Source organism: Danio rerio, chromosome 4, assembly GCF_052040795.2.
Source record: "Danio rerio strain M-AB ecotype USA chromosome 4, GRCz13ab, whole genome shotgun sequence".
Taxonomy (NCBI): Eukaryota; Metazoa; Chordata; class Actinopteri; order Cypriniformes; family Danionidae; genus Danio; species Danio rerio.
Genome location: NC_141024.2, coordinates 79,801,003 through 79,824,372, shown reverse-complemented (window position 1 = coordinate 79,824,372; position 23,370 = coordinate 79,801,003). Strand labels below are relative to the sequence as shown.

The 23,370-nt window shown below is 38.4% G+C and overlaps 1 protein-coding gene, 1 long non-coding RNA gene and 5 other non-coding genes across 9 annotated transcripts in view; 5 read left to right on the top strand and 2 right to left on the bottom strand.

Annotated features, from left to right (window-relative positions):
- Positions 1 to 4,291, top strand: part of LOC137491095 (uncharacterized) — a 171,267-nt gene extending 166,976 nt beyond the window's left edge. For 2 of the 3 annotated variants that reach the window (XM_088650930.1, XM_088650931.1), the window contains exon 3: positions 2,486 to 4,291. In XM_088650930.1, the coding sequence (XP_088507056.1) occupies positions 2,486 to 3,054 (569 nt within the window). In that variant the 3' untranslated portion in view covers positions 3,055 to 4,291. The remainder of the gene's footprint in view (positions 1 to 2,485) is intronic. The other variant, XR_015943094.1, reaches the window with a different exon arrangement.
- Positions 3,730 to 5,925, bottom strand: LOC148682997 (uncharacterized). The gene is made up of 2 exons (XR_015943189.1): positions 5,277 to 5,925; positions 3,730 to 4,604 (listed from the first exon to the last, which is right to left on the bottom strand). It is a non-coding gene; the product is annotated as an uncharacterized LOC148682997 (long non-coding RNA).
- Positions 5,926 to 10,524: 4,599 nt separating this feature from the next.
- On the top strand, positions 10,525 to 10,597 carry trnav-aac (transfer RNA valine (anticodon AAC)). The gene has a single exon. It is a non-coding gene; the product is annotated as a tRNA-Val (tRNA).
- Positions 10,598 to 11,577: 980 nt separating this feature from the next.
- trnav-aac (transfer RNA valine (anticodon AAC)) lies at positions 11,578 to 11,650 on the top strand. The gene has a single exon. It is a non-coding gene; the product is annotated as a tRNA-Val (tRNA).
- Positions 11,651 to 12,907: 1,257 nt separating this feature from the next.
- Positions 12,908 to 12,990, bottom strand: trnal-cag (transfer RNA leucine (anticodon CAG)). Its single transcript has one exon. It is a non-coding gene; the product is annotated as a tRNA-Leu (tRNA).
- A 1,334-nt stretch (positions 12,991 to 14,324) lies between these two features.
- On the top strand, positions 14,325 to 14,397 carry trnav-aac (transfer RNA valine (anticodon AAC)). The gene has a single exon. It is a non-coding gene; the product is annotated as a tRNA-Val (tRNA).
- Positions 14,398 to 14,501: 104 nt separating this feature from the next.
- Positions 14,502 to 14,574, top strand: trnav-cac (transfer RNA valine (anticodon CAC)). Its single transcript has one exon. It is a non-coding gene; the product is annotated as a tRNA-Val (tRNA).
- Positions 14,575 to 23,370: the final 8,796 nt, after the last annotated feature.

Below are 23,370 nucleotides of genomic sequence, written 5' to 3'. Positions count from 1 at the left end.
TTGCTAGTTCTCACAGATAGTATTTGAGTTAGAATTACATCATTATTATAATAATTACCAGTACTATTTTATACAGGGTTTCCGCTGGGTCTTAAAATGTCGTAAATTCCAAAATCTAAATTTCAGGCTTTAAAAAGTCCTAAATTTACTGAAATATTGTGTTGTGGGTCCTAAATCTTTTTAAACAAGTCTTCATTTTCCTTTGTTCATGTTTTGCTACCCAATCTGGCCAAAACCCATACAATCACCAACAATCCATCTCAATAAAACTTTCCACTTTTTATTCAAAAAGGTCATTTTAACTCCATTTATCATAATGGTTTAATTATTTACTAATGCACTATGCACTAATTTGAAATCTGCTGAATGAAATGGACACTAAAGTAATTAATTATTATAAAACATTGTACAGTATTCTAAACTATATGATGTTCCTGTGGGACGACATGAGGGGAAAAAAAATTATAGTAGAACAATAACATTTAGCATTGCACTGACTTCAAGTGGCCAACAAACTAGTCTGAAAATGACTTTTGCTGATTAAGAAATGGATTACAGCATGCTGATGATATGCAAAAAATTGTTAACCCAGGGTCATTCTAACTCTGGGTCATTCTAAGGGTGCTTTCACACCTACACTTTTGTTTCGGAACGTATCTCGTTTGCCCAGTCAGCGCGGTTCGATTGGCATATGTAAACAGGGCAATCGCGCTCTGTTCCGCGCCAAAGTAATCGCTCTGAGATTGCTTGAATAAGGTGGTCTCGGCTCGATTGAAACGAACCCTGGAGCGGTTCGATTGCAGTGAGAAAGCGATCCGATCCGAGCGCGGTTATATGACAGTGTTTTATGGATATGTAATAGGCTTACGGTTATATGAAGAGAGAGTTATGAATAGGGCAGGAAGTTTCGCGAGTCTCCGGATGCCCGCAAATGAGTGATGATCTCCCGGTAATCTTGCGTCTCCCTCCCGGTCCTCAAATAGGCATCGTCACGCACCCTTCTCACCTCTCCTCACTGCATCTCTCCTCAGACACGTCACGCGTGCGCACCCTGTTAATCACCACCAAACCACCACCTCTCCTGACAGCTTAGCGGGACGCTGCAAAATAAACCCTGACACTGACCAAGGAGAGTTTACTCGCACGTGACTTGTTTTAGCTCTTTTAGTCCGTTTAGAAACTTTGCAGTGTGAAAGCGAACCGCTCCAAGAGCAAAGAGCAACAATGTAACATTTGTAATCTCTGTTTCGGGACAACTGAATCTATTCACAGGTGTGAAAGCACCCTAACTCTGGATAAACAGAATCCTGACCACCATATAACAGGAAGAAAAAGAAATCGTCTTTCTCGCCTCATTATGGATTTAGTTTCATCGGCTAGACACCGGCCTCACAGCTCCGTGGTTGTCAGTACTGTCACTTATTGTTCTGCGATCGGTAAATGTAGCTTGTGTGAACGCTACTTGACTAAAATAATAGCTTTGCTACACAAAAGCTATTTAATTTAAAAAGTAGTGACACTACCACCACACTACTGAGAAATGTAGATAAGCTAGTAGCGTTACTACTTGCAGTGACGTTACTGCCCAACACTGTGTGGTGGCAATATTTCTAATGTAGAAATGTGTTCATTACTGATAGCCAAAGCTGTTTCAGTAACCAAAGAGGTCTCCAGTGTACAGAACTGCACAATAGGTGATTGGTGCTGATGAGCAGTACTACACACGGTGTGTTTGGCACCCCTCATATAGTAATCCAGGGCCGTAACACCCATCGGTACCACGGGTACTCTGATTAGGTTTTTCATATAAATACTTGTGCTTGACACATTTGTTTCAGATTGTTATTTGCCTATTACAGTCTAAATGATGTAAATTCTAGTACATAATTTTTTAACTGTACCTTTAGAACCTTATAACAGCAATAAAAGCAGCATCGAAGCAGTCTCCTTTTAGTCATTCCACCTCTTCACGGAGACTGTCAGACTGATCTGGTGTATTAAAAAACTATTGTGGGTTCTGGAACTGAACAATAATGGTGTTCATGATGCTGGACATTCACTGGCACTAGATCCTCATCAATTTAAGAGTAAATCTCCCTTCTTTGCCATCCTCTGATGCGTTTAGGTTTCGCCGCAAAATTAAATTTTTGCTGTAGAACGCGCAATGCGGACATAAAGAACCTGACTGATATTCTACCGGAACCATGTCAGCAGAGTTCATGCATATCCATAAACTATAACTTCTATGTTAAACGGTTTTGAAACAATTTACATTGTAAAAGCACTAGATAAATAAAGATTAATTAAATTGAATCTGCTTAAATGTGGACACGTTAATGGACCAAACACAATATGATTTGATTTATTTTACATTTACTGTGCATCAAAATTTCAGTGTGTGTAGCCAATGTTTCCAGTGTCTTTTCACTTTTCAGCTTTTGATGAGAGTTTTTAAGACTTGATAACAACTAGTGTTTTTTTTCAGACCTAATTGAAGAGAATGAGGAGAGTAAAGAGGAGGAACATCATGTCAAAATTGAGGAAAAAACTCATTTACAGACTGATGGTATTTTGAAAAGGAGAGACAAGAATCATTTCACCTGCACTCAGTGTGGAAAGAGTTTTGGAAGAAAACACAATCTTAAGATTCACATGAGGATCCACACTGGAGAGAAACCATTCACATGCACTCAGTGTGGGAAGAGTTTCAACCAATCATCAAACCTTTATAATCACATGATGATCCACACTGGAGAGAAACCATTCAAATGCACTCAATGTGGGAAAAGTTTTAACCGCTCATCAGACCTTCATCAACATATGAGGATTCACACTGGAGAGAAACCATACACATGCACTCAGTGTGGGAAGAGTTTTTACTGCTCATCACACCTTCATCAACACATGAGGATCCACACTGGAGAGAAACCATTCACATGCACTCAGTGTGGGAAGAGTTTCAGCCAATCATCACACTTTAAGCAACACATGAGGATCCACACTGAAGAGAAACCATTCACATGCACTCAGTGTGGGAAGAGTTTCAGCCAATAATCAAACCTTAATCGACACATGAGGATACACACTGGAGAGAAACCATTCACATGCACTCAGTGTGGGAAGAGTTTCAGCCAGTCATCACACCTTAATCAACACATCATGAGCCACACTGGAGAGAAACCATTCATGTCTAATCATCTTGTTTAATCCCGCCCCTTTTCGCAGTGCCGTACAACAGAATTTCGCATACTCAATAGTGATGGGAAGTTCGAATCATTTTACTGACTCGGATCTTTGAGTCTCGTTCATCGAGATGAACAAATCTTTTTTCGAGTCATTTCGTTCATTTGGTTCAATTTGCCAAAATATTATTAAAATGTTACGAATTGCTTCCAAACACATCTACAACTAGCCCAGAAGGTTCATCACACGACAAATAAGTCATAAATAAATTATAAGAAGAAGAAAATAATAATTCAATGTTTACCTGCTCTTTTGTCTATAGGCATTGTTGTCTGTTTGCTCAGCTCACCTCTTCATGTCTTCAAATGTCAGTGGTGCGTTCAGGTTACACTGACAGTCACATATAATCTTAACCAATGTAAACAGTCTGAGCCGATAGGAGCCATGATAATTAGTTCACCTTTCGAGTCTTCTGGTTGTTGAGTCGTTCGTTCATCACGTGACAGAATAACTCAAACCGGAGGACTCGAGAGTTGAATAGATCAATTCTTTTTTTTTTTTTTGGCTCTAAACGCATATGATTGGCCCGTGATGAACGAATGATTCAAACCCGAGGACTCGAGAGGTTAACAGATCAATTCTTTTTCTGGCTCTAAATGCATATGATTGGCATATAAATGCATATGTTAGGCTGTAGTCTTTCATGTGGTGAACGAACGACTCGATAGAGGACTCGAAAAATGAACTAATCTTGTCTCGCACTACACATCGTGCACATGAGAGAATTAATAAATCTTTTAGTTCATCCGAGTCATTCATTCATTTTGTCACATAACATGAAAGAAAGCATAAGAGATGAGTTATTTAATAAATCAAATAGTCTTTGTGAATAGTTTTGTAACATGATGCTGCCAGCATTAGACACTTAAACACTGTTTATGTGTTGTTTATTGTTTTATTATTATTATTATTATTTTACCAGAAAAGCTTTTATAACAAATCCGATTACTTTATAAATCACGACAATAAAATAAGCAAAAGAAAAACAAAATAGTGCACATCAAGCTAGGCTTTTTAATAAATAAAAACAAGTAAGCTTTAAATTAAATAACACGTTTGTGCCATTAAAGCTTTATATCAAATATGACAACTCTTCCCAGTAGATGTTTTTATGAGCAATAACATAAAAAGATGTTTTAACAGCAATTTAAGTGAAAGATATTATAAATAAAAAACAAAAGCCACAGAGCCTAATGAGCTTAACAACTTGGCTTGAGAATACAACAGTGCATTTTTAAAAAAAAATTAAAATTAAATAAGCTTTAAAACAACACTGTGTGGCTTTACTTGTTGGACTTGGCTTAAGGTTTGTTAGCATTTAAAAACACAAGCTCTGAACCTTTGATAGGCTGAGTCTGTTTCTTCTTTTGTCATTAGTTGTTGGTCGCAGGATAAAAGATGCTAAATGAGTAAATGTAAATGCAAACTTTATACAAATATTAGACCAATATATAAAGTCTGCATAGAAAAACATTATTAAACAAAAAATGGAGTATAAATGAACAAATTACAAATCACTTGTAATTGTAGAATTTAATTAATCTATTGCCTAGCTTAGTGTTTGTTTTCTGATAGCAAGCCAGCAAATAGACAAATCAATATATATATATATATATATATATATATATATATATATATATATATATATATATATATATATATATATATATATATATATATATATACTAGATATAAACCACATATCCAGTAGAAAAAAAGTAACAATAACTTAGTGACCATAGGACAGAACTTTTTTTAATTTTTTAGAAAATGCTTTTTAGGTACACATTGTTTGATGATTTTATAAAAAATTTAAAATATAATCATATGATGCAACAAAAATTCAGTTTTACATAAATATTATTGACTGAGGTTCTCGTTGCAGAGTACAGGGGAACTACAGTTTAAGAATAGAAATGCACATAATAGTGTAAGGATGGCTATATCTCTCCATAATATTCAAATCTGCAAACTGTTATGGAACTCCACACGAGACAAGACCGTGAGAATAGTAAGGCACTAAAACAATAAACTTTCCAATGTGAGAAGAAGATCAGCTAGAAAACCAGTTGTTCAGTTTGTCTCGATCATGCATCCTGAGTCGCCCTCTTTGCCCTGGACTTTACCTTCTCCACCAGAGCAGCTCACTCACATTCAACACAGAATGTTTAAGTTTTTAATATGGTGTATCTTGTGGCTTTATATTCATGTTTGGTGTGATTTGAAATGTCTCTGTGTGATTGGTAAAGTGGTCTTAATTTCACTGTAATATTTTACAATCTCCCTTATTTCAGTTAATTTGGGTTTTGACTTTAAAAAGATCTTTGCCAGATGCTTCACTCCAGGAAAAATGGTCTTCGCATCAACTCATGACCAGGCAAGAGTCTTAGTGAAGCTTTTATTGTCTTGATTTTAAGATGATTTGAGTATTTAGGCAAAGGGTGCAGAAGTGTCCATGTGATCCTGTAGACAGGATACCCCATTGCAGGTTGTGAGTCTCAGAGCTCTGCATCAGGACTTATATGCTGCAATGTGTTTCTACAAGGTCAGGTATTCCTCTTTAACTCTTAAATGTATCTTTGAGTAATTGATGTTGTACAATCTTGATTGGCTTATTTTGTTTAATTATGTGAACTGGAATGGAAAATCTTTTCCTGACAAATAAATGTAAAATTCTTGTTTAATTCTAATATATCCTGAAATCATTTAAATCCAGTAGGCTGATGTTTCCGCAGCCTACAACCAGGATTAGTCATACATTCAGGCGCAATGGATGGAGCATGGGCACAGCATTAGAGACCTGTTGATTTCTGACAATCACTGATGATATCATCTAGGGGCTAAATCAAACTTTCTTTAAGTATGAGCAAGCATGGGGCGGCCTTCTATTACTTGAAGGAAATTAGCATATCTGCTAAGAATCGGAACTGGAGAAGATGTGTCCGTGAGCAGATGAAACTGGCCAGCATACTGACTCTAAGCGACTTTGAGTAAACAATTAAACATTAATTGAATATAAGGATTTATTAGGTTAATCAATCTAAATTAGACCTAATCACAACCTATAAGGTAATCAGCTTGAATTAGATGAATCTAAATCTAAAACTATTATAAATTGGAGTCAGATTAAAATTTAGAGCTAGAAACAAATTAAAATAAATTATAAAGAACAAAAATATTTCTTTTCACATGTGCTAAAAGGTTTACACGCATTTAACCTTCACCCATGCTGTTAGCTCTGTCATGGGACTAATAGATGGACTCTTACATGTGTGTGTATTTATATAGTTTATAACCATAATAGTTCTACAGTTTCTTCTATTTCACTTGTTGGTTTCTATTTTATTGCATATTTTATTTAAATAGTGTATTTATTTTGTTAAAGAGCCCATATTATGGGTTTTTGAAAATGCCCTTCCATGTAGTGTGTAACAGCTCTAAGTGAAGTGAAATATCCAGCTAAGGCTTAAATCTGTAAGTGTACAGTGTTTAAAACTGTTGATTCATCTATAAAAGAGTCGACTAATAGTGCTTCAAATGAGTCGTCTTGATAACGAGTCATTAGATGTTTCATGATGTTGTATCTACGAAACACAAGTAGTTGCGTGCGCAAACCCGGGAGATTTGAAACCTGCGGCCTCGCCCACTAACACAGAAAAAAAGCCACACACACACACGCACGCGCCGGTCGAATGTGACGTCACACTGTGCAGATGGATATTATTGAGTCTCTACCCAAAGATGAAACCTCAGCATTAGCCCAGCCTTGAGCAGTTTAAGTGCTTCTGGAAACTTCATGCTTTAGACTGGGTGTATATTACATGCTTAATATTCAATTTTTAGACTGTATGTGTGTGTGTGTGTGTGTGTGTGTGTGTGTGTGTGTGTGTGTGTGTAGGCCTATTATTATTTAAAATAAAATTTTTAAATAAAATTGATTATATTATGTACAAAATATTATTCTTTATAATTATATCCAGTTCCCCTAAAAATTTGCTTAAATACCATATACATTTATTAAATAAATAAAACCAAGAAGTAAATAACTGTTTGGTCTGACAAGTTTTCAGGACATATCAAATTTCAGCACAACACTAACTAACTAGTCTCACTCACACACACACACTTGTACACACTCTCACTAACACACTCACTCTTGTACATGCTCTCTCTCACACACACCTACATTCTATCTCAATTCAATTCAGAAATACTTTTTTTAGCATGACTGTAAATGATACAATGTTGCCAACACAAACACATAGACATCTCACAGACACATGTACATGCTCTCACTCACAAAGATAAGCCCTACCTCTCACACACACACTTCTACATGCTTTCTCATAAACATGTACTGGCTCTCTCTCTCTTACACACACTACTACATGCTGTCTTTCACTCACTCACACACACACACACACACACACACACACACACACACACACACACACACACACAAACAAATGTGCATTTGATACTTATTTATATAATTTTATGTGCTCATTAGGCTTACGATAGGTGGTTGCATTGTAATTATTTGGTCATAAAGGTATTAATTGTTTTAAATAGTTTTTCAGCTAATAATGTTTGTGATGTCATACATGCTACAAAAGGCTTTTGAAGCTGACAAGACGTGGAGCAACCATGACCAGAGCGTTCCAAAGAGAAGGTGTCTCTCAAAATGCAGTGGCCCAGCTCGCTGCAATTGCAGAGCTGTACTTTGCTAACAGGGAGCAATTTAACAGAATCAGCTTCACACCAGGAAAATGAACAGAGTTCGCTCAAAAGTGTAGAGAGCTCATTTTTGGAGATTTTTGCATAAAGGTTGTATCAATGAAAAGGAAGGGTTCTTTTGTATCTTTCTTTGTTCACTAATGCTCCGGTTTACTGTTGGTAAAATGTAGAAGCAAAAACCTACAGCACAATAAGCTGAGCCTATAATGCCAAAAAATATATATATATATTGAAATCAGATGCAAAAGCCTTTAAATTCCGACTAAATTCATTAATTTTCTTTTCAGCTTAGTCCCTTTATTAGTCTGGAATTGCTACAATGGAATAACCCAAGAGCTTATCCAGCACCATCCATGTTTTACACAACAGATGCCCTTCCAGCTGCAATGCATCACTGGGAAACATCCAAACACACACACACATATATATATATATATATATATATATATATATATATATATATATATATATATTTGAGCCTTCTCAATTTACCTTTACCACATGTCTTTGGATTTGTGGAGGAAACCAGAGCACCCGGAGGACACCCACACAAACACAGGAAGAACATGCAAACTCCACACAGAAATGCCACCTTACCTAGCTGAGGCTCGAACCAGCGACTTTCTTACTTTGAGGCGAACGTTCTACCCTCAGCGCCACCACATTGCCTGCTATTTAAATTGTTATTCTAAAATTAGTTTTTTTTCAGTCTACTGTTTGAAAGATAATGAAAAAAATATTTGCCACAAAAATAGTTAAATTGCAGAGCTGAGACTTAAAAATATATAAATTTTAGAAAAAAATGTATATGGTGGCTGCATGGTGGTGCAGTGGGTAGCATGTTCGCCTCACAGCAAGAAGGTCACTAGTTCGAGCCTAAGCTGGGTCAGTTGGAGTTTCTGTGTGGAGTTTGCATGTTCTCCCCATGTTTGTGTGGGTTTCCTCTGGGTGCTCTGGTTTCCCCGACAGGTCCAAAAACGTGGTGCAGGGGAATTGGGTAGGCTAATTTGTATGAGTGTGTGAATGAGTGTATATGGTTGTTTTCCAGTAATATGTTGCAGCTGGAAGGGCATCCGCTGCATAAAAACATATGCTGAATAAGTTGGTAGTTCATTCCACTTCGGCAACCCCTGATTAATAAAGGGACTAAACTTTAAAAAATGAATGAATGAATGTTATATGGCAATTAAAGGTTTTGCATCTGAACTCTTCAAATGTAACAATTGTTTTTAGTTGTCCTGAAGTAAATGTTTTCCTCGGCTTAATTATCTGGGCTGTTTATTTTGTTTTTTGACAGCAATACATTAAAAGCAGTTGGATGAACTAATGACTCTGGTATTTATTTTATGTTCTTGTATGTGTGGTGCTGTTGTGTCTGTCTTCAAATATTTGCATCAGTGTTGCTACTACCTGTAAGTTGACTATCTGCTGAACATTTACAGAATAGTAACCATGCTGTCTGTGATGTTGGCTCCTTACAGTCATTCACCAGCATTTCTTAATTTTTCACTTTATATTGATGGGCCTAGTGTGACAACAGATGAGCAGATAAATGTAACTTAAACTACACTAACTGTCTACTGAAAGTTGGGTTAAATGCAACGAATAGTTAGTTGAAGACTTTTGCAAATGCATGTATGAAATTTTTACCTAACCCTAACTTTATATTTGTTTAAAGTTCATTTTAAATTATGTTGTGTTGCTAATAGGCATCTGAATGTTTACTGAAAGTCTATTGATAAACTGATTAACAACTACATGCAGACAATGACAACAAAAAAATCTTGATGGTAAATGTTCTGAAAACTTGTTTAAGATTTGTTGCATATCTACTAATACACTGTAATACACTACAACCTAATTTGGTAGCATGTAACTTATTAAAAGTTTAATAAATGTTGAGGATTTGTTGCATATCTACTGATAGATTGTTGACCATCTAGAACTTATTTTGGTAACACAACTTACTAAAAGTTTAATAAATGTTTAGGTGTTGTAAAAATTGTAATGATTGCCTAGAAACATTTAAAAGACAATCTAAAGATACTACCCAGATGAGAGTAAACAGATAAGAACTTGAAAAGTAACTTATGGTCAACAGACTATCTAAAGGGGGACCATCAAAATAAAGTGTTACCATTAAGGGAAGATTGTATCCAGGCACAAACATAGAAGATGGAACAAGGTTTGTAAAAAACAGATTTCCAGAAGAGATGGTCTCCTTACCATACAGCACCAAAATCGAGACGGCGGAAGGGCCACAGCACTTTAGAGTCATGCACACCAATCAGGTAAAAACCTGTCGACTATGCATGAGCTCAGACCATGTGATGAAGGAATGCCCAGAATTCAGGTGCTTCAAATGTGACGAAAGGGGACATTTCGCAAGGACCTGTACAGCTGTGTTGGGCCCGGATTGTAAATTGGCCCTAATACCTGCAGGGAGCTTGTCACGCTGAGTTGGCTTTGTCCCCTTGATTGACAAACGCGTACACCTTGTTTTATCCTTGCAGGCCTAACTTCGCTGGCATAAGCGCTTGTGGGGTTTCTGTAGTGTAGTGGTCATCACGTTCGCCTAACACGCGAAAGGTCCTCGGTTCGAAACCGAGCAGAAACAATGCTCTTCTTTTGGCGAGAAAGTTGGGTTAAATGCAACGAATAGTTAGTTGAAGACTTTTGCAAATGCATGTATGAAATTTTTACCTAACCCTAACTTTATATTTGTTTAAAGTTCATTTTAAATTATGTTGTGTTGCTAATAGGCATCTGAATGTTTACTGAAAGTCTATTGATAAACTGATTAACAACTACATGCAGACAATGACAACAAAAAAATCTTGATGGTAAATGTTCTGAAAACTTGTTTAAGATTTGTTGCATATCTACTAATACACTGTAATACACTACAACCTAATTTGGTAGCATGTAACTTATTAAAAGTTTAATAAATGTTGAGGATTTGTTGCATATCTACTGATAGATTGTTGACCATCTAGAACTTATTTTGGTAACACAACTTACTAAAAGTTTAATAAATGTTTAGGTGTTGTAAAAATTTTAATGATTGCCTAGAAACATTTAAAAGACAATCTAAAGATACTACCCAGATGAGAGTAAACAGATAAGAACTTGAAAAGTAACTTATGGTCAACAGACTATCTAAAGGGGGACCATCAAAATAAAGTGTTACCATTAAGAGAAGATTGTATCCAGGCACAAACATAGAAGATGGAACAAGGTTTGTAAAAAACAGATTTCCAGAAGAGATGGTCTCCTTACCATACAGCACCAAAATCGAGACGGCGGAAGGGCCACAGCACTTTAGAGTCATGCACACCAATCAGGTAAAAACCTGTCGACTATGCATGAGCTCAGACCATGTGATGAAGGAATGCCCAGAATTCAGGTGCTTCAAATGTGACGAAAGGGGACATTTCGCAAGGACCTGTACAGCTGTGTTGGGCCCGGATTGTAAATTGGCCATAATACCTGCAGGGAGCTTGTCACGCTGAGTTGGCTTTGTCCCCTTGATTGACAAACGCGTACACCTTGTTTTATCCTTGCAGGCCTAACTTCGCTGGCATAAGCGCTTGTGGGGTTTCTGTAGTGTAGTGGTCATCACGTTCGCCTAACACGCGAAAGGTCCTCGGTTCGAAACCGAGCAGAAACAATGCTCTTCTTTTGGCGAGAAAATAATCGCATCCACTGCACCCCCAGCAATGATCGTCAACAGGTGCCCAATCAAAATGGGTTATCTGCTTGTTCTGCCTGAAGGTTTCCGTAGTGTAGTGGTTATCACGTTTGCCTCACACGCGAAAGGTCCCCAGTTTGAAACTGGGCGGAAACAACCTTTGGCTTTTATGACAATTGTCAAATCATGCTTCTGTTGAGTACTGACGTTCACTGAAAACATTCTTTCTGCAGAGCGGTGTGAGGCTAGAAGTTTGAATTCATCTCAGTGTTTACCTCCCCTCGCGGTGTCGCAAACTTGCGTAGAATCTGATTTCTTTTAGCTTTGTGTTGTGCATGAGCAGGTGGCCAGTGCGTTTGCTGGCCCTCCACGGTGCAGACCGTACAAGACAGCCCTATAAAAAAAGACTATAAATACTTGAAGCAGCACTAGCCTATTGGTTTTCGTAGTGTAGTGTTTATCCTGTTTGCATTACACACTAAAGGTCTCCTGTTCGAAACTGGGCGGAAGCATACAATTAGCGGACACTTTTGTCCAAAGCGACATACAATAGTGGAGGTATTCAACAAGACGAGGCAATGCATACAAAAAAGGGCTATTTATCCCAAGTAATTTGTTTGTGCTCAGAGAATTTAGTGCTGGAGTAGGAGTTTCGTTTTCTTTAGGGAGAGGGATATTACCCTTGGGTTCGGGTGTGCTCTGAAGAGATGGGTGTTAGCTGTCGTTTGAAGGATACCAGTGTATCCCTAATCCGAGTGGGAATGGGAAGGTGATTCCACCAGCGTAGAACATTGAATGAAAACATTGTGGAAAGTGACTTTCAGTCTCTCTCCGATGGCACCACAAGACAGTGCTCTCACCCTAACCGGAGGCTCCTGTGGTTATCACGATGGCTTTACAAGCGGAGGGACTCCTGTTAGAAACTGGGCGGAAACATTCAGATTTGCTTTTACGCACATTCTCAATCGGCTCTCTGCTCCCTGGATGATCCACGATGCTAGGGCGTGGATCTGTCAAATGTCATGATTTGACGTTGTACGAGGATTTGACAAAAAAAAACCTCTGCAAACCAACACCATCCCAGAACAATTCTTTTGATCCCCTTTCGGTGGACTTGCATTAAAGCCCACGTGATGCGGCGTCTTCTCAGTGTTACTGTATCATTCAGACATGGGGGCAGAGAGTTAAAGACTGCAGCCCAAACACACTGCCACAGGTTCGGTTTGTCAGAAGGTTTGTCAGAAGTGGGATTCGAACCCACGCCTCCAGGGGAGACTGCGACCTGAACGCAGCGCCTTAGACCGCTCGGCCATCCTGACATGCGAACTTGGCAGGAGCTGTCTCCTGGGAGCCACACCGCAGTACCGTGACATGGAATCTGGCGTTTCACAGCTTGCCCAGCTCCGGCTGTCCAGCTCATTGGCGCAGCAGGCAGCTAAGCTGTGCTCGCCTCCTGGGGCTGCGCCTAGTTTCAATAGCCAACACTTGACAGCTGTCATTGCTTACGGCCACACCACCCTGAGGGCGCTATAGAGCAAACAGGCCCTAAGTGAGTTGGCAGCAGTAAGGAGAGAAAGGCTCTCCCCATTTTGTTTGTCTACCTTTTTGTTTATTGACCTTGAGTGTTTTTGTTTGTTTGTTTTGTTTTTGTCTTTAAAAACCACCTAACAGCAGCATTTTGCTGACTGAAGGGTGGTTATGTAGTGTGTTTTATTTTTAATCATGGACAGATTCCCCGGCAACGACATGGAAATGGAGGGACTTGCACGAAAGGATAAAGAAAATGGGCTGGATAATAGACGAAGAGATAAAGAAAATGGACTTGACAACAGACAAAGAGATAAATTAAATGAAGAGCCTGGCCAACGAAGAGGTGAAAAAGGTAAGGATAAGCAAGAGATACAAAGAAGAGTATGCACAAAGGAAGCAACAGTAACTGTAGAAGTAGAAAATGTAAAAGATGCAAGAAGATTTGATATAATCAAAGCAGTCACGGAGCTGATTGGAGAAGGAAGAATTCTGGCGTTGAGACCCAAACAAACAAGAGAGGATCAAGTAACAGTGGAGACTGAAGATGACACCGAAATTCTAATAGACAATGGATTGACAATTCAAGGAGTGAAATCTGAAGTACGGAGGTTACAAAACAGAGACTATGTTGTTTCGTTCAAGCATCTGCCTGTTTACCTAGCAGATGAAGAAATTTTAAGCAAGCTAGAAGGATGGGGAGTTTTCCCCATATCTAAAATTAAAAGAAGATTGTATCCTGGCACAAACATAGAAGATGGAACAAGGTTTGTAAAATACAGATTTCCAGAAGAGATGGTCTCCTTACCATACAGCACCAAAATCGAGACGGCGGAAGGGCCACAGCACTTTAGAGTCATGCACACCAATCAGGTAAAAACCTGTCGACTATGCATGAGCTCAGAAAATGTGATGAAGGAATGCCCAGAATTCAGGTGCTTCAAATGTGACGAAAGGGGACATTTCGCAAGGACCTGTACAGCTGTGTTGGGCCCGGATTGTAAATTGGCCCTAATACCTGCAGGGAGCTTGTCACGCTAAGTTGACTTTGTCCTCTTGATTGACAAACGCGTACACCTTGTTTTATCCTTGCAGGCCTAACTTCGCTGGCGAAAGCACTTGTGGGGTTTCTGTAGTGTAGTGGTCATCACGTTCGCCTAACACGCGAAAGGTCCTCGGTTCGAAACCGAGCAGAAACAGTGCTCTTCTTTTGGCGAGAAAATAATAGCATCCACTGCGCCCCCAGCAACGATCGTCAACAGGCACCCATTCAAAATGGGTTATCTGCATGTTCTGCCAGAAGGTTTCCGTAGTGTAGTGGTTATCACGTTCGCCTCACACGCGAAAGGTCCCCAGTTCGAAACTGGGCGGAAACAACCTCTGGCTTTTATGACAATTGTCAAATCATGCTTCTGTTGAGTACTGACGTTCACTGAAAACATTCTTTCTGCACAGCGGTGTGAGGCTAGAAGTTTGAATTCATCTCAGTGTTTACCTCCCCTCGTGGTGTCGCAAACTTGCGTAGAATCTGATTTCTTTTAGCTTTGTGTTGTGCATGAGCAGGTGGCCAGTGCGTTTGCTGTCCCTCCACGGTGCAGACCGTACAAGACAGCCCTATAAAAAAAAAGACTATAAATACTTGAAGAGGCACTAGCCTATTGGTTTTCGTAGTGTAGTGTTTATCATGTTTGCATTACACACTAAAGGTCTCCTGTTCGAAACTGGGCGGAAGCATACAATTAGCGGACACTTTTGTCCAAAGCAACATACAATAGTGGAGGTATTCAACAAGACGAGGCAATGCATAAGAAAAAGGGCTATTTATCCCAAGTAATTTGTTTGTGCTCAAAGAATTTAGTGCTGGAGTAGGAGTTTCGTTTTCTTTAGGGAGAGGGATATTCCCCTTGGGTTCGGGTGTGCTCTGAAGAGATGGGTGTTAGCTGTCGTTTGAAGGATACCAGTGTATCCCTAATCCGAGTGGGAATGGGAAGGTGATTCCACCAGCGTAGAACATTGAATGAAAACATTGTGGAAAGTGACTTTCAGTCTCTCTCCGATGGCACCACAAGACAGTGCTCTCACCCTAACCGGAGTGTAGGAATAGTTTACAGTTTAACCCAAAGAATGACCAGTCTGGTAGATGAAAAGCCGGAGTCAGAGATTTAAAAAAAAATAAATTAAGTTTACTGAAGATAGTTTGCAGTTTCATTCGCAGAAGCCAGCTTCAACACTCTCAAAGAGTTCCTAGGCCGCTCTGCTTACAATCACCAATCAATAACAATTATACTCTCACATAACGTCATTAACTGCGTCATACATATAGGTGTTCTAACCTGATTAGTTAAAACACAGATAAACTAAGAACATTTCCACGTGAGGTTCGTGCGTACAATTCTGAACAATATCTAAACAAACGTCAGACATCCTTTAGACTGATTAGAGCTGACTCCAGACCTGTGAAACGGATCAACAATCAAATAGAACACACACACTTAAAGTTTAATCTGTTTCTTATCCAAGGCTGAGTGTACCGTCAGCCGTCTTTATCAAAACTGGTTAAAAACTGGTATAATCTACATTCAGGCAGTTATATTCTTACTATACAAAGTCTATCTTGAATAAAAAGTAGAATCACTTTAAAAGATTTAACCGTAAATCTATAGCAAAATCACTTTAGACTTTTTAGACAATATTAACTCCTAGAAATAACAATAGAAACAGTTGTTTCCAGTCCTCAGTTCCACTCAAGATTTCCATGACCTCTGACCTAGTTTGCTGGCTCCTGAAAATAGGTATAAAGAGACAGGCAAATGCACTGAACATTCTTATATTAAGCAATGTGTTAACTTATTCATTAATTAAAATCAATTCACAGTTAAATACTAAGAAACAGGATGATGAAAAGGATAAACGTTGTTCCATGATGAGATAGACTGGAAAGCAGAAATCCGAATCCTTCAGTCCCCCCTTTTGACCCGAATGGAGTCCAAACTCCACTTCCGGTCAGCCAGTGAGGTCACTAAGGAGAGTGAAAGTAATGACTCATGCTCCCTTAATAAGTTCGCAGAGTTTCTTCGCCCCTTCTTGGACAAGCTGGAACCTAAAAATTCCAGTCCCCAAGCTAAGGGCTCTTTCACTCTTCACCCACAAAAGGAGTTCACGTTTATCATCATCATTAAGGGTCCTGCAAGCAGAAGTGAAAACATACAAAAAACAACAGCGGACCAAAGTCCAGAATGTGAACACAAATGCGCAAGCCCTAAAAGTCCTCCAGAAGTAAACAACTCATAATTTCCATCGATACTTCCTCTGATGCATCTACAACTTGCTCCAACTCTAAATCCAAACACACAGGCTAATTCTAGTGCTCAGAGATCCTCTGATCAGACACAAAAGGTCATCCACTCGACCTAAGCCACACAGGATTCAATTTCATGACCTGCAAAACATCTTTATCTTCACCAGTTTTAAAGCATTCATCAGTGTGTTCTGTAACTTCAAATTAGAATAATGAAGCATTTTTACATTAACACACATTAAACATGCCAACAGCACAATAGTCCAATTCAGCACCATTACCATGTTTAATCATCACCTTGCTGAACTCCATGTCAGTCAAGTCCACTTAAAATATATTTTTATTCAAATAATGATGTTATTGGAGTGATGCTACACATTCCTCTGTATCATTGATAGGAAGTGTACAAGCACCCTTGTCCTGGCCATAATGAGCCAAATTCACCTTCACAGTTAACAAACTAATATCAAATCCACTCTCTGGAAGCCGGGCTAAATGAATTGAGCCAGACCCTCAGTCACCTCAAAGAGTCTAGATATAGATATTACTTGTTACCTAAAGACCAAGAAAGATGTAATGGTTTTTACAAACTATTAATCCAATTCATTAACATGCAATAAGAGGGATTGTGAATCCATTTCTTTTGTTCCCACGTTTTAGGGGTTTAACAAAATCTTAGTCAAATTCAACAAAGATCAAACCTGAGTAATTCAAACTCAAGCATCTTTTAACAGAAATAAGACTAAACCTTATAATTATCTTCTCAACTTGTCGTTTGTACCATTTACTTTACTCTGACTAAACCAGTCAACATAATCAGAAGCAAACAGTATGATTTTGTATAAAATTCATTTGATTCTTACTGTCTGGTCAATTAGAAATGCTCACAGGTTAGCTATATGCTCAAACTTTTGATTATTTGAAGATCTTTCATACATGTCATTTGACAGTGAAACCTGTTTGAACGCATTACCAATTGAACAAGAAAAGACTGAGTTAACAAATCTTTTACCACATATAATCAAGACTCTTGCTTGGATATGGACTACAAAATTTTCATTTAAAGACAGTCTAAGTTTTTGTAAAACTTGTCAGTATTCACAATAATAATATTGACTTGAGTTGACTTGACTGCTTAAAAATGCTGTTAAAGTTGACGCTGCATTTCTGTTTATTAAAATGTTCATTTTCGCTGCAGCAGTATAAATACTTCTTACTGAATTCTTACATCAGCTATTTAATCATCAGATTCAAACACTTTCATTCAACTTTATCTCTCTGTTCTACACAACATCCAAACAATTATGTTCCTCTGCACTTGAGGACACACACACAGACAGAGAGTGTTTTACTGCAGCATTTGCCTTTAACACAAATGACTTCAACTCAATTATCTGTGTATTTTTCCTATGCTAGAGTGAGGATGCTTTCTAGACTATTGTGGTTAGTGACTTAGCCAATGTCACTGTTTAAATGCCATCAAGTCTAAAATATTTACCTAAAACATTCAGATAGAAAAGAGTTAACTGTAATTAACCTTTGCATTCTCAGTAAATTTAGACATGTGTTTGTAACCTAATATGCATGGCAGTCTTTAATTTCACATCTATAAGCTAATAAAATTATTATTATTATTATTCCAGAGAGTAATCTGAACCAGGAAAAGAGGTAATTATTAATCATTGCAAACAAAGCAGGATAACCCATCCATTTAACGCTCATCTCATGGTCTGCATCATCTTTTCCTCAGATTAACTCAGCATTATAGACTTCTGCAATGTCTGGCATTTCGCTTATACAATCTGTAATAATATACACTCATTTCAGAGGTTAGTGACAATATTCATACAACAGGGACGAATCATTCCCTCAGGACAATAAGCATTATTGTACCATAGATATGAATATTGTGACAGCTCATAACTAAGTTTGCTTTAGGTGTTGAACTCGCACAAACTTATTCCTAAAATTCTTTGTCCAGTTTCAACTAGATTTACATGATCTTTTATCAAGTTTCAAAGTTTCTGTCCACAATCAATGTGTTTTCTGAGACAATCAGCTGGTGCATTTTGTTTTCTTAATATTGTTGCTAAGCAAGTCGATAACAGAAACAAAACACAACTCACGGCTTCACTCAAACAGTCTCTGTCTCTCTGTTTCATGCACATAAATTTTCAATAGTCTTAGACTATAACATTAAAATTATTACAATTCAGAATCTTTAATCATTCACCAACGTTCCAAATGTCAAAAGTTTGATCTCTTAAAACTCAGTTGGAACTGTTTAAAGCCTAAGAGAATTTCTTGTAATTATTTTACCTTAACTGCTTAATTCCATTCAGCTGTGTTATCCAAACCATCTCACAGCCAGTCTTTATCTTTAGCCAACACCATCTCGAAAATGTCCTTTGCCATGAATAAGGACCTGCATCACTAAAATACTATGAAAAATCAGACACATCATTTAAAAATCATCTCAGCTTCACATTCAGGAATTCAGCATTCTTAAAATTCAGACATATAAAATATCCAGTGCTGTTAAAGCAGCCAACCACATTGATATTGGTAAAATTTTAAGAAACTTTACTGTCTCCAATGGTTCTTGAAAGCCCATTGCCATTATCTTTTTACCAATCATCTCCTTCAGGGTATCATACCCTGGCATAGTTCGTTGATGCTTGTCACAAGGACTGACATGTCCTCAATAAAAGCAGGATTCTCGTGATCAGGTCTGGACGGGGCCACTGAGGCAGACTACTGTAACTTCAAACAGTTCCCCTCTAAGGATGCTTTAGGCCGATAGAGCATCACGCCAGTCCAGCACCATCTTTCACATTAAACATCCCCCTTTTCGGGTAAATGCCCCAGGGTTTACGAGGGGTCCCATGCCTTAGGTTGTTTTCCGCTTTGGCCAAGGGAAAATCTTACCCGTCTTAGGGAACCCCCCTTCGTGCCCACCGGTCAACTGCCACTCACACTGCAAGCTCCTGTGCAGGCTTCCTCCTTGATTCAGAATTTTCTGCAAACTTGGGAAAGTGCAGTCAAGAACCATGAAAGCCATTGAGACTACCTACTAGAATTTAAACATTGAGACAGGTTAATCAAACACTTAAATCAACTGAATATCAAGCTGAGATTATTCAGGGAGTTTAGATATCTCCCTGATCCATTCAGTGTCAGGGTCTACTACCTCAGTACAGCCATCAGGCCCTGTATGTGATGGTGGAGACTAAGGATAAGACAAAAGTTACAAACAGTAATAAACCACTAAAGACAAGACAAGAAATTTCCAAACAGTGTAACAACTGTTCAAATTAATTATCTCAATAGCTCAGCGGGTATATTAGTGCTTTTCAAGATGCTTTAACAAAAGCATTTTCATTCATTCATTTCTCTGTTCACTTAGTCCCTTTATTAATCCGGGATCGCCACAGCGGAATGAACTGCCAACCTATCCAGCACGTTTTTATGCAGCTGGTGCCCTTCCAGCCGCAACCCATCACTGGGAAAACAAACAAAAGCATTTTGCAATCTCTTATTTGTTAACTTTGATTTTTAATTACTAATACCTCTATTAGTGTATACAAATTGAAGTGTAGAATTTCTGTATTCATTCTAGCATTTCCTTTACATTGGGATTTCCAACTGAGCACTGTGCTTATCAATTGTTATGGAACAGGCAGATAACAGCTCTTAGCTGACATCTAATGAAAGAGAAAGAGAGTTTTGAGCAATCTAGAACGAAAATGCATGTTTACTAAATTTGAACATACATTAAACATAACATTAACCTCAATAACATAATTTCATTGTAATATCTTTTTACTCAAGCCCGTCCTAAAACATATAAAACAGAGTTGACATGCATTTTCAAAGTAATGCTGTTACAGTGAACAATAGTTTTAGATCTTTCAGGGGTTAACTGCATCCATCAAAGTATTATTTGAAAACCCCATTTATGTTACATATATATTATTAAAATATATAAATCCAACCATGAAGCTGCTTGTTTGCACAGACTTACATGGCATATTTTTATACTTTTACTTTTACAGCCAAAACCAGTCATGTTGAGGGCTAAACCAAGATAGCAGTGCAGTCACACAGAATCTTATCTTCTAAGACAAAACATAAGCTATTCTTTATTCCCATAATGTTACTGCCAGTTTCTGTGCTTGCGATTTTGCTACTAGACACTCAATATTTAGATTTTAGCTTTTCAATGACAATTAAATGCCAAAGGAATAAAAAATTTTTTTTTCTTTAAATCAGTTCTAAAATCATTTTAAACCTGAGAGCTTAGCTGAGCCATTTACTGCATTCTGCTCTCATCTATTTCTTTTTATATCTGAGTTCAACACCAAAAGCAACAAGAAATTGAGAGGGCACTCTTACCAACAGCGCTTGGCTTCTGCTTGATGAATCTGCAAACCATCCCAAGATGTGCAAACTGTCCAGACCGGTCTAATCCAGTTAGGGTCATAATTTTCTCGGGATTGCTCCTGGTGCATCATTGATCAATCGACCTCGCCCTGATATTTCTAGGTATCTTGTCTGACTTTTGTGGCCACAACTATCTAATGGATACCTATTATAATGTTATTTGTTATTTTTATTCAATTATTTCTTTCCCTAATAATCTGACCTACACTATTCTTATGGCATGCCTTTTTGTCTGTGATGTAGTTAGATAGCAGTGGTGGAACTAATTACAATCTCGGGTTAATTTAGTCCACTACTGAATAAAAACCAGTCCAAGTTTTATCCCCGAGAATGTGCTAAAACACACCCATAAACTGAGTATTTTAACTCTGGGTGAAAGAGGAGGTACACCTCTCAACTACTGTTACACTTATCACTTATCACTTATAGGTGTACCACAAAAATGCACCAGCTCGCTAAGGGATTCCACACAAATCTACCACAAATTTCTGTGAATCCACTGGTGCCTTTCATTCACGTCTGAATGAGAAATCCACACTTTCATTCACGGCTGAATGAGAAATCCACACTTTCATTTACCTCTAAATGAGAACCAACAACATTCATTCACGTCTGAATGAGAACCAACAATGTTCTGTTACTACCCACTACTTCACAGACAATCCCTAGTCTTATAATTTAAAATCTTCCTACCTTCATTTTGTTGATTGATCAATGGTGTTACCAGTAAACAAGTGCCACGCGTCCTCCACCAAAACTGTAGGGATTGTCTACAGTTTAACCCAAAGAATGACCAGTCTGGTAGATGAAGAAGAGCCGGAGTCAGAGATTTAAAAAAAATAAATCAAGTTTACTGAAGATAGTTTGCAGTTTCATTCGCAGAAGCCAGCTTCAACACTCTCAATGAGTTCCTAGGCCGCTCTGCTTACAGTTTCAACAATCAAACAATTATACTCTTTACACAAGTCCAGAAAGGGTGGGATCCAGGTAAACAGTTCTCATTGGTTACAACAGAAATAGACAATTCTAAATACATGCGTCAAAGAAACAAAGTATCTACTTCCAGATATGGATGGCCTTAATGCGTGCGTCAAAGAAAGCATTGTATCTGTCTCCAGATATGGATGGCGACCTGATGCCTAGAGGTGAGGTCGCCTTAAGTTATTAGGAGCTGATCTCCGACCTGTAAAAAGCAAAACCAGGAACACAATAGACACAAAAGACCATCTGTGTTAAAGACTCAAGGATGTTTCTTGTACGTTCAGCTGTGTTATCAGGCTGGTTGAAGACTGTTTCCATCAACAGTCTGCTGCAATATCTTGGCTACACACAGTCTGTCTCCACACAAAAAGGAATTACATTACTATTAATTATACACAAAAACAGATCAATCAAACAGCTATAATATTATAAGCAATATATCAGGACAATGAAACAGGTGTCTTCTTCTCCTCTGTATTGGACCTCCAGTCATAAGAACAGATAGAGAGAGAGAGGTCTCCATGACCTATGACCTGGTTTGTGTGTCTCCTGAAAACAAAGTTAAAACAGACAGGCAAAAAGAGAAACAAGGACACAGAACATTCTTACAGTAAGCAGTTTTAACTTATTCATTAGTTAAAATTAGGGCTGTAACGATACACGATATGAAATCGAAATCGCGACACTCAGATCTACGATCTTGTGTCGTGGTGTGATAAGGGAGAATCACGACACACCATGTGACTACCTTTCCAATAACGTCACGCGTGCCTGCAAAAGTTGAGCTAATTATCACTTTTTTTTCGTTCGACATACGAGCACTGCTCCGTTTTAGCCCTTGCAATATTTAGCCGGGAGAGCTCGCATGGAGCTCTTAGTAAGGGACCGTCTGAATGTGTCAGGAATATCAAAAACAAAACCAACTTAACCCCGCTTGACAACCGACAACGCCAGAAACATTGCCAATGCTGTCAAAGCGGCCTGATTTTCAGCGCATATACGATGATTTGCTCACACTGTTAATGTGGCTGCGCAGAGAGGGATGGGCGTTCACCAGATGTCAGGTAACAGCCAAACTTTTCTGTAACCGTGCAGTGCGCTTTCTGTTTGTACCTTTGGGAGTGCTGACTGAAAGGTGCGCGATGCGTGAGGTCAGAAAACACGACGAAGCTTTCAGTTAAGATGAACACAGTTTCTATAGTTATAAGCTGCGTCCCAAATGGCACACTATACACTATGCACTCATGCACTATGCACTTATGCACTTACACACTCAACAGGATAGTATATGTATGTAGTGTTGTCCCAAATGGCACACTAATGTTTTTTTACTAAGCGGATATTCAAACCGTTTCCCTGATGACGTTTGACGGTTGCCAAATCAGTGAAATAAACAACCCAATTATCAAATATTACCTGCCGTGAGTATAACCGCATTCACCATCGGGAG